This window comes from Petromyzon marinus, chromosome 72 (assembly GCF_048934315.1).
Source record: "Petromyzon marinus isolate PM22_M1 ecotype Great Lakes invasive population chromosome 72, UKy_Petmar_22M1.pri1.0, whole genome shotgun sequence".
Lineage (NCBI taxonomy): Eukaryota > Metazoa > Chordata > Hyperoartia > Petromyzontiformes > Petromyzontidae > Petromyzon > Petromyzon marinus.
The window spans coordinates 3,872,162-3,889,881 of NC_133738.1; the positions used below are offsets into that span (position 1 = coordinate 3,872,162).

General features: G+C 61.8%; 1 protein-coding gene and 1 long non-coding RNA gene across 4 annotated transcripts in view; one reads left to right on the plus strand and one right to left on the minus strand.

Moving 5' to 3' along the window:
* Positions 1-297: 297 nt before the first annotated feature.
* Positions 298-17,720, minus strand: part of LOC116938091 (nucleoside diphosphate kinase-like) — a 31,786-nt gene continuing 14,363 nt past the window's right edge. For all 3 annotated transcript variants that reach the window (XM_076055671.1, XM_032945278.2, XM_076055670.1), the window contains 2 exons: positions 14,124-14,236; positions 298-1,281 (listed from right to left, as the gene is read on the minus strand). In XM_076055671.1, coding sequence (XP_075911786.1) covers positions 1,164-1,281; positions 14,124-14,236 — 231 coding nt within the window. In that variant the 3' untranslated portion in view covers positions 298-1,163. The remainder of the gene's footprint in view (positions 1,282-14,123; positions 14,237-17,720) is intronic.
* Positions 14,251-17,695, plus strand: LOC142906924 (uncharacterized). Its single transcript, XR_012930559.1, has 4 exons — positions 14,251-14,375; positions 14,480-15,109; positions 15,318-15,734; positions 16,553-17,695. It is a non-coding gene; the product is annotated as an uncharacterized LOC142906924 (long non-coding RNA).

Here is a 17,720-nt window from a genome sequence, read left to right on the forward strand (position 1 = left end):
GATTGGCGTGGTGGCTCGTGAATATGAATGAGATGGGCGTGGTGGCTCGTGAATATTAACGAGATGGGCGTGGCGGCTCGTGAATATTAATGAGATGGGCGTGGTGTATTCATGAATATTAATTAGATGGGCGTGGTGGCTCGTGCATATTAATGAGATGGGCGGTGGCTCGTGAATATTGATGAGATGGGCGTGGTGTATTCATGAATATTAATGAGATGGGCGTGGTGTATTCATGAATATTAATGAGATGGGCGTGGTGTATTCATGAATATTAATGAGACTCATAAACAGAGGCGGAGTCAGAGACTTTATTCACTTGGGAGAGAGGGCGGTGAACACGACAGACGCCTGTAGCACGGACACAGTCAGTGAGTGTGTCAGTGTGTGTGTGTCAGTGTGTGTGTGTCAGTGTGTGTGTGTCAGTGTGTGTGTGTGTGTGTCAGTGTGTGTGTGTCAGTGTCAGTGTGTGTGTGTGAGTGTGTGTGTGTCAGTGTGTGTGTGTCAGTGTGTGTGTGTGTGTGTCAGTGTGTGTGTGTCAGTGTGTGTGTGTGTGTCAGCGTGCGTGTCAGTCTGTGTGTCAGCGTGTGTGTAGTAGTCGTGAGTACCGAGTGCCACGAGTAGCGGGTAGTGGTGGGTGGGTGTTGGTGGGTGGGTGTTAGTCGTGGTGGTGGGTGTTAGCAGTGGGTGGTAGTAGTGGTGGGTGGTAGTGGGCGGTGGGTGGTAGTAGCGGTGGGTGGTAGTGGGCGGTGGGTGGTAGTGGGTGGTGGGTGGTAGTGGGCGGTGGGTGGTAGTGGGCGGTGGGTACTAGTAGTGGTGGGTGGTAGTAGCGGTGGGTGGTAGTGGGTGGTAGTGGGCGGTGGGTACTAGTAGTGGTCGGTGGTAGTGGGTGGTGGTGGGTGGTGGGTGGTAGTGGGTGGTAGTGGGTGGTAGTGGGTGGTAGTGGGTGGTAGTGGGTGGTAGTGGGTGGTAGTAGTGGTGGGTGGTAGTGGGTGGTAGTAGCGGTGGGTACTAGTAGTGGGTGGTAGTGGGTGGTAGTAGCGGTGGGTACTAGTGGGTGGTGGTGGGTGGTAGTGGGTGCTAGTGGGTGGTAGTGGGTGGTAGTGGGTGGTAGTGGGTGGTAGTGGGTGGTAGTGGGTGGTAGTGGGTGGTAGTGGGCGCGACTATTCGTAGACCCAGTCGTGTGAGCAGCTCTTCCACGAGGTGACCTCTTCGGCAGTGAACCAAAGAGAAATCTCCTTCTCAGCGCTCGCCACAGAATCGCTGCCATGGATGATGTTCCTGTGGTGGTGGGGGGGAGAGTGGTGGTGGGGGGGGGGGAGAGTGGTGGGGGGGAGTAGTGGTGGTGGGGGGGAGAGTAGTGGGGGGGAGAGAGTGGGGGGGGAGAGGAGATGAATCTCACACACAGACATACACACAGACACACAACAACACAACAACAACAACCGCCATTCGCCACTAAGTGGCGGTGACATCACCACGACGCTTGTGCCAGGCTAGGTGCACCCTGAGGCTGCCACGTGAAGTGTCGAACGCCCGCTGGCAGGAGGTCACGGGGCAGACCCAGGTGCCACGGGTCGACTGACTGAGATGACTGGCTGATGCACCACCTGTGCCCCCTACTGTGCCAACCTGCTGTGCTTTAGCCACCCGGCGCTCCGCTCGCTGTTGTGAGCGTCGCTCCTCCGCCCTCCGTTGTTGTTGGAGGGCGACTGCCTCCAACTGCCCAGTAGCATCCTTCACGAGCCTCCTCCACAGAGGCCGATCTTGACACTGCTGGTACCGGTCATCGGCAAGTCCACTCAGCTCCACGTCCTCCTGTACCACATCACTCCATCTCTTCTCTAGCCCGTGCCGTGCCCGCTTAGCCCCCTCGATCCGGCTGAACAAAAGCTGTTTCGGCATGCGTTGGCTGGGCATGCGGGCTACATGACCCAGCCATCGCAGCCTTGCCCGCCGGAGGAGCTCACCGATGGGACCTTGCCCAGCTCTGTTGAGGATTTGTGAGCTCCTCACACAATCCAGCCTGGTTAAACCCAGGATGGATCGTAGGCAGGCCAGCCTAAATGTTTCTAACCGGCGAAGATGTTCCATTAGGAGGGGTCCACGTTTCACAAGCGTAGAGAAGGGAGGGAATGACCGTGGCCGAGAAGACCTGAAGCTTAGTGCGGAGCGACAGACCAGGTAGCTTCCACACAGCGTTACACAAACGATGAAAAGATATTGCCGCTCGACTGATTCGGAGTGAGACCTCTGCTGTTAAACTGGAGCCGATCATGAGCACACTGCCCAGGTATGGGAAACTCTCCACTCTCTCCAAAACTGCCCCATCACCGATTGGGAGTTGTGGGGGTGGAGTGTCCGATGGTACAAAATACCCAGGCAGGTGCTTAGTTTTGGTGGGGCTGATGGTAAGGCCCCACCTCTTAGTGGCACGCTCCAGTCTCAGCAGCAGCAGCGTCTCCAACTCTTCCTCTGACTGAGCAGCTATTACCAAATCGACAATTTTTCGGTCCTAGTTTAGTGGTAGGTTATTGAAGGTGGAGGGGTTACCAGCGCCTCACATTCGTCCAGAGCCCACATTCAGCCGCTGTGGTGGTCACAGACGCCATGAGGGGAGAGGGGGGCCAATCGGAATTGGCCCCCTCCCCCCACAGCACTGTCCACGACAGAGTTGCCCGTCCGGCACCGCGAGGAGGTAGGGGGTTGTTTTACCGCTCCCTCTCCCCGTGTCTCCCTCTCCCCGTGTCTCCCTCTCCCCGTGTCTCCCTCTCCCCGTGTCTCCCTCTCCCCGTGTCTCCCTCTCCCCGTGTCTCCCTCTCCCCGTGTCTCCCTCTCCCCGTGTCTCCCTCTCCCCGTGTCTCCCTCTCCCCGTGTCTCCCTCTCCCCGTGTCTCCCTCTCCCCGTGTCTCCCTCTCCCCGTGTCTCCCTCTCCCCGTGTCTCCCTCTCCCCGTGTCTCCCTCTCCCCGTGTCTCCCTCTCCCCGTGTCTCCCTCTCCCCGTGTCTCCCTCTCCCCGTGTCTCCCTCTCCCCGTGTCTCCCTCTCCCCGTGTCTCCCTCTCCCCGTGTCTCCCTCTCCCCGTGTCTCCCTCTCCCCGTGTCTCCCTCTCCCCGTGTCTCCCTCTCCCCGTGTCTCCCTCTCCCCGTGTCTCCCTCTCCCCGTGTCTCCCTCTCCCCGTGTCTCCCTCTCCCCGTGTCTCCCTCTCCCCGTGTCTCCCTCTCCCCGTGTCTCCCTCTCCCCGTGTCTCCCTCTCCCCGTGTCTCCCTCTCCCCGTGTCTCCCTCTCCCCGTGTCTCCCTCTCCCCGTGTCTCCCTCTCCCCGTGTCTCCCTCTCCCCGTGTCTCCCTCTCCCCGTGTCTCCCTCTCCCCGTGTCTCCCTCTCCCCGTGTCTCCCTCTCCCCGTGTCTCCCTCTCCCCGTGTCTCCCTCTCCCCGTGTCTCCCTCTCCCCGTGTCTCCCTCTCCCCGTGTCTCCCTCTCCCCGTGTCTCCCTCTCCCCGTGTCTCCCTCTCCCCGTGTCTCCCTCTCCCCGTGTCTCCCTCTCCCCGTGTCTCCCTCTCCCCGTGTCTCCCTCTCCCCGTGTCTCCCTCTCCCCGTGTCTCCCTCTCCCCGTGTCTCCCTCTCCCCGTGTCTCCCTCTCCCCGTGTCTCCCTCTCCCCGTGTCTCCCTCTCCCCGTGTCTCCCTCTCCCCGTGTCTCCCTCTCCCCGTGTCTCCCTCTCCCCGTGTCTCCCTCTCCCCGTGTCTCCCTCTCCCCGTGTCTCCCTCTCCCCGTGTCTCCCTCTCCCCGTGTCTCCCTCTCCCCGTGTCTCCCTCTCCCCGTGTCTCCCTCTCCCCGTGTCTCCCTCTCCCCGTGTCTCCCTCTCCCCGTGTCTCCCTCTCCCCGTGTCTCCCTCTCCCCGTGTCTCCCTCTCCCCGTGTCTCCCTCTCCCCGTGTCTCCCTCTCCCCGTGTCTCCCTCTCCCCGTGTCTCCCTCTCCCCGTGTCTCCCTCTCCCCGTGTCTCCCTCTCCCCGTGTCTCCCTCTCCCCGTGTCTCCCTCTCCCCGTGTCTCCCTCTCCCCGTGTCTCCCTCTCCCCGTGTCTCCCTCTCCCCGTGTCTCCCTCTCCCCGTGTCTCCCTCTCCCCGTGTCTCCCTCTCCCCGTGTCTCCCTCTCCCCGTGTCTCCCTCTCCCCGTGTCTCCCTCTCCCCGTGTCTCCCTCTCCCCGTGTCTCCCTCTCCCCGTGTCTCCCTCTCCCCGTGTCTCCCTCTCCCCGTGTCTCCCTCTCCCCGTGTCTCCCTCTCCCCGTGTCTCCCTCTCCCCGTGTCTCCCTCTCCCCGTGTCTCCCTCTCCCCGTGTCTCCCTCTCCCCGTGTCTCCCTCTCCCCGTGTCTCCCTCTCCCCGTGTCTCCCTCTCCCCGTGTCTCCCTCTCCCCGTGTCTCCCTCTCCCCGTGTCTCCCTCTCCCCGTGTCTCCCTCTCCCCGTGTCTCCCTCTCCCCGTGTCTCCCTCTCCCCGTGTCTCCCTCTCCCCGTGTCTCCCTCTCCCCGTGTCTCCCTCTCCCCGTGTCTCCCTCTCCCCGTGTCTCCCTCTCCCCGTGTCTCCCTCTCCCCGTGTCTCCCTCTCCCCGTGTCTCCCTCTCCCCGTGTCTCCCTCTCCCCGTGTCTCCCTCTCCCCGTGTCTCCCTCTCCCCGTGTCTCCCTCTCCCCGTGTCTCCCTCTCCCCGTGTCTCCCTCTCCCCGTGTCTCCCTCTCCCCGTGTCTCCCTCTCCCCGTGTCTCCCTCTCCCCGTGTCTCCCTCTCCCCGTGTCTCCCTCTCCCCGTGTCTCCCTCTCCCCGTGTCTCCCTCTCCCCGTGTCTCCCTCTCCCCGTGTCTCCCTCTCCCCGTGTCTCCCTCTCCCCGTGTCTCCCTCTCCCCGTGTCTCCCTCTCCCCGTGTCTCCCTCTCCCCGTGTCTCCCTCTCCCCGTGTCTCCCTCTCCCCGTGTCTCCCTCTCCCCGTGTCTCCCTCTCCCCGTGTCTCCCTCTCCCCGTGTCTCCCTCTCCCCGTGTCTCCCTCTCCCCGTGTCTCCCTCTCCCCGTGTCTCCCTCTCCCCGTGTCTCCCTCTCCCCGTGTCTCCCTCTCCCCGTGTCTCCCTCTCCCCGTGTCTCCCTCTCCCCGTGTCTCCCTCTCCCCGTGTCTCCCTCTCCCCGTGTCTCCCTCTCCCCGTGTCTCCCTCTCCCCGTGTCTCCCTCTCCCCGTGTCTCCCTCTCCCCGTGTCTCCCTCTCCCCGTGTCTCCCTCTCCCCGTGTCTCCCTCTCCCCGTGTCTCCCTCTCCCCGTGTCTCCCTCTCCCCGTGTCTCCCTCTCCCCGTGTCTCCCTCTCCCCGTGTCTCCCTCTCCCCGTGTCTCCCTCTCCCCGTGTCTCCCTCTCCCCGTGTCTCCCTCTCCCCGTGTCTCCCTCTCCCCGTGTCTCCCTCTCCCCGTGTCTCCCTCTCCCCGTGTCTCCCTCTCCCCGTGTCTCCCTCTCCCCGTGTCTCCCTCTCCCCGTGTCTCCCTCTCCCCGTGTCTCCCTCTCCCCGTGTCTCCCTCTCCCCGTGTCTCCCTCTCCCCGTGTCTCCCTCTCCCCGTGTCTCCCTCTCCCCGTGTCTCCCTCTCCCCGTGTCTCCCTCTCCCCGTGTCTCCCTCTCCCCGTGTCTCCCTCTCCCCGTGTCTCCCTCTCCCCGTGTCTCCCTCTCCCCGTGTCTCCCTCTCCCCGTGTCTCCCTCTCCCCGTGTCTCCCTCTCCCCGTGTCTCCCTCTCCCCGTGTCTCCCTCTCCCCGTGTCTCCCTCTCCCCGTGTCTCCCTCTCCCCGTGTCTCCCTCTCCCCGTGTCTCCCTCTCCCCGTGTCTCCCTCTCCCCGTGTCTCCCTCTCCCCGTGTCTCCCTCTCCCCGTGTCTCCCTCTCCCCGTGTCTCCCTCTCCCCGTGTCTCCCTCTCCCCGTGTCTCCCTCTCCCCGTGTCTCCCTCTCCCCGTGTCTCCCTCTCCCCGTGTCTCCCTCTCCCCGTGTCTCCCTCTCCCCGTGTCTCCCTCTCCCCGTGTCTCCCTCTCCCCGTGTCTCCCTCTCCCCGTGTCTCCCTCTCCCCGTGTCTCCCTCTCCCCGTGTCTCCCTCTCCCCGTGTCTCCCTCTCCCCGTGTCTCCCTCTCCCCGTGTCTCCCTCTCCCCGTGTCTCCCTCTCCCCGTGTCTCCCTCTCCCCGTGTCTCCCTCTCCCCGTGTCTCCCTCTCCCCGTGTCTCCCTCTCCCCGTGTCTCCCTCTCCCCGTGTCTCCCTCTCCCCGTGTCTCCCTCTCCCCGTGTCTCCCTCTCCCCGTGTCTCCCTCTCCCCGTGTCTCCCTCTCCCCGTGTCTCCCTCTCCCCGTGTCTCCCTCTCCCCGTGTCTCCCTCTCCCCGTGTCTCCCTCTCCCCGTGTCTCCCTCTCCCCGTGTCTCCCTCTCCCCGTGTCTCCCTCTCCCCGTGTCTCCCTCTCCCCGTGTCTCCCTCTCCCCGTGTCTCCCTCTCCCCGTGTCTCCCTCTCCCCGTGTCTCCCTCTCCCCGTGTCTCCCTCTCCCCGTGTCTCCCTCTCCCCGTGTCTCCCTCTCCCCGTGTCTCCCTCTCCCCGTGTCTCCCTCTCCCCGTGTCTCCCTCTCCCCGTGTCTCCCTCTCCCCGTGTCTCCCTCTCCCCGTGTCTCCCTCTCCCCGTGTCTCCTCTCCCCGTGTCTCCCTCTCCCCGTGTCTCCTCTCTCTCTCCCGTGTCTCCCTCTCTCTCCTCCCCGTGTCCCCTCCCTCTCTCTCTCCCCGTGTCTCCCTCTCTCTCTCCCCGTGTCTCCCTCTCTCTCTCCCCGTGTCTCCCTCTCTCTCTCCCCGTGTCTCCCTCTCTCTCTCCCCGTGTCTCCCTCTCTCTCTCCCCGTGTCTCCCTCTCTCTCTCCCCGTGTCTCCCTCTCTCTCTCCCCGTGTCTCCCTCTCTCTCTCCCCGTGTCTCCCTCTCTCTCTCCCCGTGTCTCCCTCTCTCTCTCCCCGTGTCTCCCTCTCTCTCTCCCCGTGTCTCCCTCTCTCTCTCCCCGTGTCTCCCTCTCTCTCTCCCCGTGTCTCCCTCTCTCTCTCCCCGTGTCTCCCTCTCTCTCTCCCCGTGTCTCCCTCTCTCTCTCCCCGTGTCTCCCTCTCTCTCTCCCCGTGTCTCCCTCTCTCTCTCCCCGTGTCTCCCTCTCTCTCTCCCCGTGTCTCCCTCTCTCTCTCCCCGTGTCTCCCTCTCTCTCTCCCCGTGTCTCCCTCTCTCTCTCCCCGTGTCTCCCTCTCTCTCTCCCCGTGTCTCCCTCTCTCTCTCCCCGTGTCTCCCTCTCTCTCTCCCCGTGTCTCCCTCTCTCTCTCCCCGTGTCTCCCTCTCTCTCTCCCCGTGTCTCCCTCTCTCTCTCCCCGTGTCTCCCTCTCTCTCTCCCCGTGTCTCCCTCTCTCTCTCCCCGTGTCTCCCTCTCTCTCTCCCCGTGTCTCCCTCTCTCTCTCCCCGTGTCTCCCTCTCTCTCTCCCCGTGTCTCCCTCTCTCTCTCCCCGTGTCTCCCTCTCTCTCTCCCCGTGTCTCCCTCTCTCTCTCCCCGTGTCTCCCTCTCTCTCTCCCCGTGTCTCCCTCTCTCTCTCCCCGTGTCTCCCTCTCTCTCTCCCCGTGTCTCCCTCTCTCTCTCCCCGTGTCTCCCTCTCTCTCTCCCCGTGTCTCCCTCTCTCTCTCCCCGTGTCTCCCTCTCTCTCTCCCCGTGTCTCCCTCTCTCTCTCCCCGTGTCTCCCTCTCTCTCTCCCCGTGTCTCCCTCTCTCTCTCCCCGTGTCTCCCTCTCTCTCTCCCCGTGTCTCCCTCTCTCTCTCCCCGTGTCTCCCTCTCTCTCTCCCCGTGTCTCCCTCTCTCTCTCCCCGTGTCTCCCTCTCTCTCTCCCCGTGTCTCCCTCTCTCTCTCCCCGTGTCTCCCTCTCTCTCTCCCCGTGTCTCCCTCTCTCTCTCCCCGTGTCTCCCTCTCTCTCTCCCCGTGTCTCCCTCTCTCTCTCCCCGTGTCTCCCTCTCTCTCTCCCCGTGTCTCCCTCTCTCTCTCCCCCTGTCTCCCTCTCTCTCTCCCCGTGTCTCCCTCTCTCTCTCCCCGTGTCTCCCTCTCTCTCTCCCCGTGTCTCCCTCTCTCTCTCCCCGTGTCTCCCTCTCTCTCTCCCCGTGTCTCCCTCTCTCTCTCCCCGTGTCTCCCTCTCTCTCTCCCCGTGTCTCCCTCTCTCTCTCCCCGTGTCTCCCTCTCTCTCTCCCCGTGTCTCCCTCTCTCTCTCCCCGTGTCTCCCTCTCTCTCTCCCCGTGTCTCCCTCTCTCTCTCCCCGTGTCTCCCTCTCTCTCTCCCCGTGTCTCCCTCTCTCTCTCCCCGTGTCTCCCTCTCTCTCTCCCCGCGTCTCTCTCCCTCTCTCCCCGCGTCTCCCTCTCTCTCCCCGCGTCTCCCTCTCTCCCCGCGTCTCTCTCTCTCCCCGCGTCTCTCTCTCTCCCCGTGTCTCTCTCTCTCCCCGTGTCTCTCTCTCTCCCCGTGTCTCTCTCTCTCCCCGTGTCTCTCTCTCTCCCCGTGTCTCTCTCTCTCCCCGTGTCTCTCTCTCTCCCCGTGTCTCTCTCTCTCCCCGTGTCTCTCTCTCTCCCCGTGTCTCTCTCTCTCCCCGTGTCTCTCTCTCTCCCCGTGTCTCTCTCTCTCTCCCCGTCTCTCTCTCTCTCCCCGTCTCTCTCTCTCTCCCCGTGTCTCTCTCTCTCTCCGTGTCTCTCTCTCTCCCCGTCTCTCTCTCTCTCTCCCCGTGTCTCTCTCTCTCTCCCCGTGTCTCTCCCTCTCTCCCCGTCCCTCTCTCCCCGTGTCTCTCTCTCTCTCCCCGTGTCTCTCTCTCTCTCCCCGTGTCTCTCCCTCTCTCCCCGTCCCTCTCCCTCTCTCCCCGTCCCTCTCTCCCCGTGTCTCTCTCTCTCTCTCCCCGTGTCTCTCTCTCTCTCCCCGTGTCTCTCCCTCTCTCTCCCCGTGTCTCTCTCTCTCTCTCCCCGTGTCTCCCTCTCTCTCCCCGTGTCTCTCTCTCTCCCCGTGTCTCTCTCTCTCCCCGTGTGTCTCTCTCTCTCCCCGTGTGTCTCTCTCTCTCCCCGTGTCTCTCTCTCTCTCCCCGTGTCTCTCTCTCTCTCCCCGTGTCTGTCTCTCCCTCTCTCCCCATGTCTCTCTCTCTCTCTCCCCGTGTCTCTCGCTCTCCCCATGTCTCTCGCTCTCCCCGTGTCTCCCTCTACCCCTCTCCCCGTGTCTCCCTCTACCCCTCTCCCCGTGTCTCTCTCTCCCTCTCTTCCCGTGTCTCCCCCTCTCCCCCTCTCCCCGTGTCTACCCCTCTCCCCGTGTCTACCCCTCTCCCCGTGTCTACCCCTCTCCCCGTGTCTACCCCTCTCCCCGTGTCTCTCTCCCTCCCCGTGTCTCTCTCTCTCCCCGTGTCTCCCTCTCTCTCTCTCCCCGTGTCTCCCTCTCTCTCTCTCCCCGTGTCTCCCTCTCTCTCTCTCCCCGTGTCTCCCTCTCTCTCTCTCCCCGTGTCTCCCTCTCTCTCTCTCCCCGTGTCTCCCTCTCTCTCTCTCCCCGTGTCTCCCTCTCTCTCTCTCCCCGTGTCTCCCTCTCTCTCTCTCCCCGTGTCTCCCTCTCTCTCTCTCCCCGTGTCTCCCTCTCTCTCTCTCCCCGTGTCTCCCTCTCTCTCTCTCCCCGTGTCTCCCTCTCTCTCTCTCCCCGTGTCTCCCTCTCTCTCTCTCCCCGTGTCTCCCTCTCTCTCTCTCCCCGTGTCTCCCTCTCTCTCTCTCCCCGTGTCTCCCTCTCTCTCTCTCCCCGTGTCTCCCTCTCTCTCTCTCCCCGTGTCTCCCTCTCTCTCTCTCCCCGTGTCTCCCTCTCTCTCTCTCCCCGTGTCTCCCTCTCTCTCTCTCCCCGTGTCTCCCTCTCTCTCTCTCCCCGTGTCTCCCTCTCTCTCTCTCCCCGTGTCTCCCTCTCTCTCTCTCCCCGTGTCTCCCTCTCTCTCTCTCCCCGTGTCTCCCTCTCTCTCTCTCCCCGTGTCTCCCTCTCTCTCTCTCCCCGTGTCTCCCTCTCTCTCTCTCCCCGTGTCTCCCTCTCTCTCTCTCCCCGTGTCTCCCTCTCTCTCTCTCCCCGTGTCTCCCTCTCTCTCTCTCCCCGTGTCTCCCTCTCTCTCTCTCCCCGTGTCTCCCTCTCTCTCTCTCCCCGTGTCTCCCTCTCTCTCTCTCCCCGTGTCTCCCTCTCTCTCTCTCCCCGTGTCTCCCTCTCTCTCTCTCCCCGTGTCTCCCTCTCTCTCTCTCCCCGTGTCTCCCTCTCTCTCTCTCCCCGTGTCTCCCTCTCTCTCTCTCCCCGTGTCTCCCTCTCTCTCTCTCCCCGTGTCTCCCTCTCTCTCTCTCCCCGTGTCTCCCTCTCTCTCTCTCCCCGTGTCTCCCTCTCTCTCTCCCCGTGTCTCCCTCTCTCTCTCCCCGTGTCTCCCTCTCTCTCTCCCCGTGTCTCCCTCTCTCTCTCCCCGTGTCTCCCTCTCTCTCTCCCCGTGTCTCCCTCTCTCTCTCCCCGTGTCTCCCTCTCTCTCTCCCCGTGTCTCCCTCTCTCTCTCCCCGTGTCTCCCTCTCTCTCTCCCCGTGTCTCCCTCTCTCTCTCCCCGTGTCTCCCTCTCTCTCTCCCCGTGTCTCCCTCTCTCTCTCCCCGTGTCTCCCTCTCTCTCTCCCCGTGTCTCCCTCTCTCTCTCCCCGTGTCTCCCTCTCTCTCTCCCCGTGTCTCCCTCTCTCTCTCCCCGTGTCTCCCTCTCTCTCTCCCCGTGTCTCCCTCTCTCTCTCCCCGTGTCTCCCTCTCTCTCTCCCCGTGTCTCCCTCTCTCTCTCCCCGTGTCTCCCTCTCTCTCTCCCCGTGTCTCCCTCTCTCTCTCCCCGTGTCTCCCTCTCTCTCTCCCCGTGTCTCCCTCTCTCTCTCCCCGTGTCTCCCTCTCTCTCTCCCCGTGTCTCCCTCTCTCTCTCCCCGTGTCTCCCTCTCTCTCTCCCCGTGTCTCCCTCTCTCTCTCCCCGTGTCTCTCTCTCTCTCCCCGTGTCTCTCTCTCTCCCCGTGTCTCCCTCTCTCTCTCTCTCCCCGTGTCTCTCTCTCTCCCCGTGTCTCTCTCTCTCCCCGTGTCTCTCTCTCTCCCCGTGTCTCTCTCTCTCCCCGTGTCTCTCTCTCTCCCCGTGTCTCTCTCTCTCCCCGTGTCTCTCTCTCTCCCCGTGTCTCTCTCTCTCCCCGTGTCTCTCTCTCTCCCCGTGTTTCTCTCTCTCCCCGTGTCTCTCTCTCTCCCCGTGTCTCTCTCTCTCCCCGTGTCTCTCTCTCTCCCCGTGTCTCTCTCTCTCCCCGTGTCTCTCTCTCTCCCCGTGTCTCTCTCTCTCCCCGTGTCTCTCTCTCTCCCCGTGTCTCTCTCTCTCTCCCCGTGTCTCTCTCTCTCTCCCCGTCTCTCTCTCTCTCCGCGTCTCTCTCTCTCTCCCCGTGTCTCTCTCTCTCTCCGTGTCTCTCTCTCTCCCCGTCTCTCTCTCTCTCTCCCCGTGTCTCTCTCTCTCTCCCCGTGTCTCTCCCTCTCTCCCCGTCCCTCTCTCCCCGTGTCTCTCTCTCTCTCCCCGTGTCTCTCTCTCTCTCCCCGTGTCTCTCTCTCTCTCCCCGTGTCTCTCCCTCTCTCCCCGTCCCTCTCCCTCTCTCCCCGTCCCTCTCTCCCCGTGTCTCTCTCTCTCTCTCCCCGTGTCTCTCTCTCTCTCCCCGTGTCTCTCTCTCTCTCTCCCCGTGTCTCCCTCTCTCTCCCCGTGTCTCTCTCTCTCCCCGTGTCTCTCTCTCTCTCCCCGTGTCTCCCTCTCTCCCCGTGTCTCCCTCTCTCCCCGTGTCTCTCCCTCTCTCCCCGTGTCTCTCCCTCTCTCTCCCCGTGTGTCTCTCTCTCTCCCCGTGTCTCTCTCTCTTCCCCGTGTCTCTCTCTCTCTCCCCGTGTCTCTCTCTCTCTCCCCGTGTCTGTCTCTCCCTCTCTCCCCATGTCTCTCTCTCTCTCTCCCCGTGTCTCTCGCTCTCCCCGTGTCTCTCGCTCTCCCCGTGTCTCCCTCTACCCCTCTCCCCGTGTCTCCCTCTACCCCTCTCCCCGTGTCTCCCTCTACCCCTCTCCCCGTGTCTCTCTCTCCCTCTCTTCCCGTGTCTCCCCCTCTCCCCCTCTCCCCGTGTCTACCCCTCTCCCCGTGTCTACCCCTCTCCCCGTGTCTACCCCTCTCCCCGTGTCTACCCCTCTCCCCGTGTCTACCCCTCTCCCCGTGTCTCTCTCCCTCCCCGTGTCTCCCTCTCTCTCTCTCCCCGTGTCTCCCTCTCTCTCTCTCCCCGTGTCTCCCTCTCTCTCTCTCCCCGTGTCTCCCTCTCTCTCTCTCCCCGTGTCTCCCTCTCTCTCTCTCCCCGTGTCTCCCTCTCTCTCTCTCCCCGTGTCTCCCTCTCTCTCTCTCCCCGTGTCTCCCTCTCTCTCTCTCCCCGTGTCTCCCTCTCTCCCCGTGTCTCCCTCTCTCCCCGTGTCTCCCTCTCTCTCTCTCCCCGTGTCTCCCTCTCTCTCTCTCCCCGTGTCTCCCTCTCTCTCTCTCCCCGTGTCTCCCTCTCTCTCTCTCCCCGTGTCTCCCTCTCTCTCTCTCCCCGTGTCTCCCTCTCTCTCTCTCCCCGTGTCTCCCTCTCTCTCTCTCCCCGTGTCTCCCTCTCTCTCTCTCCCCGTGTCTCCCTCTCTCTCTCTCCCCGTGTCTCTCTCTCTCTCTCCCCGTGTCTCCCTCTCTCTCTCTCCCCGTGTCTCCCTCTCTCTCTCTCCCCGTGTCTCCCTCTCTCTCTCTCCCCGTGTCTCCCTCTCTCTCTCTCCCCGTGTCTCCCTCTCTCTTCTCCCCGTGTCTCCCTCTCTCTCTCTCCCCGTGTCTCCCTCTCTCTCTCTCCCCGTGTCTCCCTCTCTCTCTCTCCCCGTGTCTCCCTCTCTCTCTCTCCCCGTGTCTCCCTCTCTCTCTCTCCCCGTGTCTCCCTCTCTCCCCGTGTCTCCCTCTCTCCCCGTGTCTCCCTCTCTCCCCGTGTCTCCCTCTCTCCCCGTGTCTCCCTCTCTCCCCGTGTCTCTCTCTCTCCCCGTGTCTCTCTCTCTCCCCGTGTCTCTCTCTCTCCCCGTGTCTCTCTCTCTCTCCCCGTGTCTCTCTCTCTCTCCCCGTGTCTCTCTCTCTCTCCCCGTGTCTCTCTCTCTCTCCCCGTGTCTCTCTCTCCCCGTGTCTCTCTCTCTCTCCCCGTGTCTCCCTCTCTCTCCCCGTGTCTCCCTCTCTCTCCCCGTGTCTCCCTCTCTCTCCCCGTGTCTCCCTCTCTCTCCGTGTCTCCCTCTCTCTCCCCGTGTCTCTCTCTCTCCCCGTGTCTCTCTCTCTCTCTCCCCGTGTCTCTCTCTCTCCCCGTGTGTCTCTCTCTCTCTCCCCGTGTCTCTCTCTCTCTCTCCCCGTGTCTCTCTCTCTCCCCGTGTGTCTCTCTCTCTCCCCGTGTCTCTCTCTCTCCCCGTCCCTCTCTCCCCGTCCCTCTCTCCCCGTGTCTCCTTCTCTCCCCGCGTCTCTCTCTCTCTCCCCGTCCCTCTCTCCCCGTGTCTCCCTCTCTCCCCGTGTCTCCCTCTCTCTCTCCCCGTCCCTCTCTCCCCGTGTCTCTCTCTCTCTCCCCGTGTCTCTCTCTCTCTCCCCGTGTCTCTCTCTCTCTCCCCGTGTCTCTCTCTCTCCCCGTGTCTCCCTCTCTCCCCGTGTCTCTCTCTCTCCCCGTGTCTCTCTCTCTCTCCCCGTGTCTCTCTCTCTCCCCGTGTCTCTCTCTCTCCCCGTGTCTCCCTCTCTCCCCGTGTCTCTCTCTCTCTCTCCCCGTGTCTCTCTCTCTCTCCCCGTGTCTCTCTCTCTCTCCCCGTGTCTCTCTCTCTCCCCCTGTCTCCCTCTCTCTCCCCCTGTCTCCCTCTCTCCCCGTGTCTCCCTCTCTCCCCGTGTCTCTCTCTCTCCGTGTCTCTCTCCCTCTCCCCGTGTCTCTCTCTCTCTCCCCGTGTCTCTCTCCCCGTGTCTCCCTCTCTCTCTCCCCGTCCCTCTCTCCCCGTGTCTCCCTCTCTCTCTCCCTCTCTCCCCGTGTCTCTCTCTCTCCCCGTGTCTCCCTCACCGCCCCACTTGCACGGCAAAGTCTCCCCGTATGGTGCCGGGGTTCGAGTCGTCCGGCTTCGTCTCCCCCAGCATCTTCCGCGCTGTCTTCACCGCGTTAGCTCCCTGCCACACCTGGAGCGCACACACACAGATAAAGCTCCCCCAGGTAGCCTCTAGCAGGGCTGCAGGGGCAAGTGCTGTTAGCTAGCGAATAGCAGCAGCAGTGTCTATGTACTACACACACCACGCACACAGACAAAGCTACCCCCAGGTAGCCTCCGACAGGGCTGCAGGGGCAAGTGCTGCTAGCTAGCGAGTAGCAGCAGCAGTGTCTATGTACTACACACACCACACACACAGATAAAGCTCCACCAGGTAGCCTCTAGCAGGGCTGTAGGGGCAAGTGCTGTTAGCTAGCGAGTAGCAGCAGCAGTGTCTATGTACTACACACACCACGCACACAGACAAAGCTACCCCCAGGTAGCCTCCGGCAGGGCTGTAGGGGCAAGTGCTGTTAGCTAGCGAGTAGCAGCAGCAGTGTCTATGTACTACACACACCACACACACACAGACAAAGCTACCCCAGGTAGCCTCTAGCAGGGCTGTAGGGGCAAGTGCTGTTAGCTAGCGAGTAGCAGCAGCAGTGTCTATGTACTACACACACCACACACACAGACAAAGCTACCCCCAGGTAGCCTCTAGCAGGGCTGTAGGGCCAAGTGCTGTTAGCTAGCGAGTAGAAGCAGCAGTGTCTATGTACTACACAGACCACACACACAGACAAAGCTACCCCCAGGTAGCCTCCGGCAGGGCTGTAGGGGCAAGTGCTGTTAGCTAGCGAGTAGCAGCAGCAGTGTCTATGTACTACACACACCACGCACACAGACAAAGCTCCCCCAGGTAGCCTCTAGCAGGGCTGTAGGGGCAAGTGCTGTTAGCTAGCGAGTAGCAGCAGCAGTGTCTATGTACTACACACACCACACACACAGACAAAGCTACCCCCAGGTAGCCTCCGGCAGGGCTGCAGGGGCAAGTGCTGTTAGCTAGCGAGTAGCAGCAGCAGTGTCTATGTACTACACACACCACACACACAGACAAAGCTCCACCAGGTAGCCTCCGACAGGGCTGTAGGGGCAAGTGCTGTTAGCTAGCGAGTAGCAGCAGCAGTGTCTATGTACTACACACACCACACACACAGATAAAGCTCCCCCAGGTAGCCTCTAGCAGGGCTGCAGGGGCAAGTGCTGTTAGCTAGCGAGTAGCAGCAGCAGTGTCTATGTACTACACACACCACACACACACAGACAAAGCTACCCCAGGTAGCCTCTAGCAGGGCTGTAGGGGCAAGTGTTGTTAGCTGGCGAGTAGCAGCAGCAGTGTCTATGTACTACACACACCACACACACAGATAAAGCTCCCCCAGGTAGCCTCTAGCAAGGCTGTAGGGGCAAGTGCTGTTAGCTAGCGAGTAGCAGCAGCAGTGTCTATGTACTACACACACCACGCACACAGACAAAGCTCCACCAGGTAGCCTCTAGCAGGGCTGTAGGGGCAAGTGCTGTTAGCTAGCGAGTAGCAGCAGCAGTGTCTATGTACTACACACACCACACACAGACAAAGCTACCCCCAGGTAGCCTCCGGCAGGGCTGTAGGGGCAAGTGCTGTTAGCTAACGAGTAGCAGCAGCAGTGTCTATGTACTACACACACCACACACACAGACAAAGCTCCCCCAGGTAGCCTCCGACAGGGCTGCAGGGGCAAGTGCTGCTAGCTAGCGAGTAGCAGCAGCAGTGTCTATGTACTACACACACCACACACACAGATAAAGCTCCACCAGGTAGCCTCTAGCAGGGCTGTAGGGGCAAGTGCTGTTAGTAGCGAGTATCAGCAGTGTCTATGTACTACACACAACACACACACAGACAAAGCTACCCCAGGTAGCCTCCGACAGGGCTGCAGGGGCAAGTGCTGTTAGCTAGCGAGTAGCAGCAGTAGTGTCTATGTACTACACACACCACACACAGATAAAGCTCCCCCAGGTAGCCTCCGGCAGGGCTGTAGGGGCAAGTGCTGTTAGCTAGCGAGTAGCAGCAGCAGTGTCTATGTACTACACACACCACACACACAGACAAAGCTCCCCCAGGTAGCCTCCGACAGGGCTGCAGGGGCAAGTGCTGCTAGCTAGCGAGTAGCAGCAGCAGTGTCTATGTACTACACACACCACACACAGATAAAGCTCCACCAGGTAGCCTCTAGCAGGGCTGTAGGGGCAAGTGCTGTTAGTAGCGAGTATCAGCAGTGTCTATGTACTACACACAACACACACACAGACAAAGCTACCCCAGGTAGCCTCCGACAGGGCTGCAGGGGCAAGTGCTGTTAGCTAGCGAGTAGCAGCAGCAGTGTCTATGTACTACACACACCACACACAGATAAAGCTCCCCCAGGTAGCCTCTAGCAGGGCTGCAGGGGCAAGTGCTGTTAGCTAGCGAGTAGCAGCAGCAGTGTCTATGTACTACACACACCACACACACAGATAAAGCTCCCCCAGGTAGCCTCCGGCAGGGCTGCAGGGGCAAGTGCTGTTAGCTAGCGAGTAGCAGCAGCAGTGTCTATGTACTACACACACCACACACACAGATAAAGCTCCACCAGGTAGCCTCTAGCAGGGCTGTAGGGGCAAGTGCTGTTAGCTAGCGAGTAGCAGCAGCAGTGTCTATGTACTACACACACCACACACAGACAAAGCTCCCCCAGGTAGCCTCTAGCAGGGCTGCAGGGGCAAGTGCTGTTAGCTAGCGAGTAGCAGCAGCAGTGTCTATGTACTACACACACCACACACAGATAAAGCTACCCCCAGGTAGCCTCTAGCAGGGCTGTAGGGGCAAGTGCTGCTAGCTAGCGAGTAGCAGCAGCAGTGTCTATATACTACACACAACACACACACAGATAAAGCTCCCCCAGGTAGGCTCCGGCAGGGCTGTAGGGGCAAGTGCTGTTAGCTAGCGAGTAGCAGCAGCAGTGTCTATGTACTACACACACCACACACACAGACAAAGCTCACCCAGGTAGACTCTAGCAGGGCTGTAGGGGCAAGTGCTGTTAGCTAGCGAGTAGCAGCAGCAGTGTCTATGTACTACACACACCACACACACAGATAAAGCTCCACCAGGTAGCCTCTAGCAGGGCTGTAGGGGCAAGTGCTGTTAGCTAGCGAGTAGCAGCAGCAGTGTCTATGTACTACACACACCACACACAGACAAAGCTCCCCCAGGTAGCCTCTAGCAGGGCTGCAGGGGCAAGTGCTGTTAGCTAGCAAGTAGCAGCAGCAGTGTCTATGTACTACACACACCACACACAGATAAAGCTACCCCCAGGTAGCCTCTAGCAGGGCTGTAGGGGCAAGTGCTGTTAGCTAGCGAGTAGCAGCAGCAGTGTCTATGTACTACACACAACACACACACAGATAAAGCTCCCCCAGGTAGCCTCCGGCAGGGCTGTAGGGGCAAGTGCTGTTAGCTAGCGAGTAGCAGCAGCAGTGTCTAGCGAGTGGGTGGGTGAGCAAGTGGGTGGGTGAGTGAGTGGATGAGCAGGTGGAGCGTGCGGGTGAGTGGG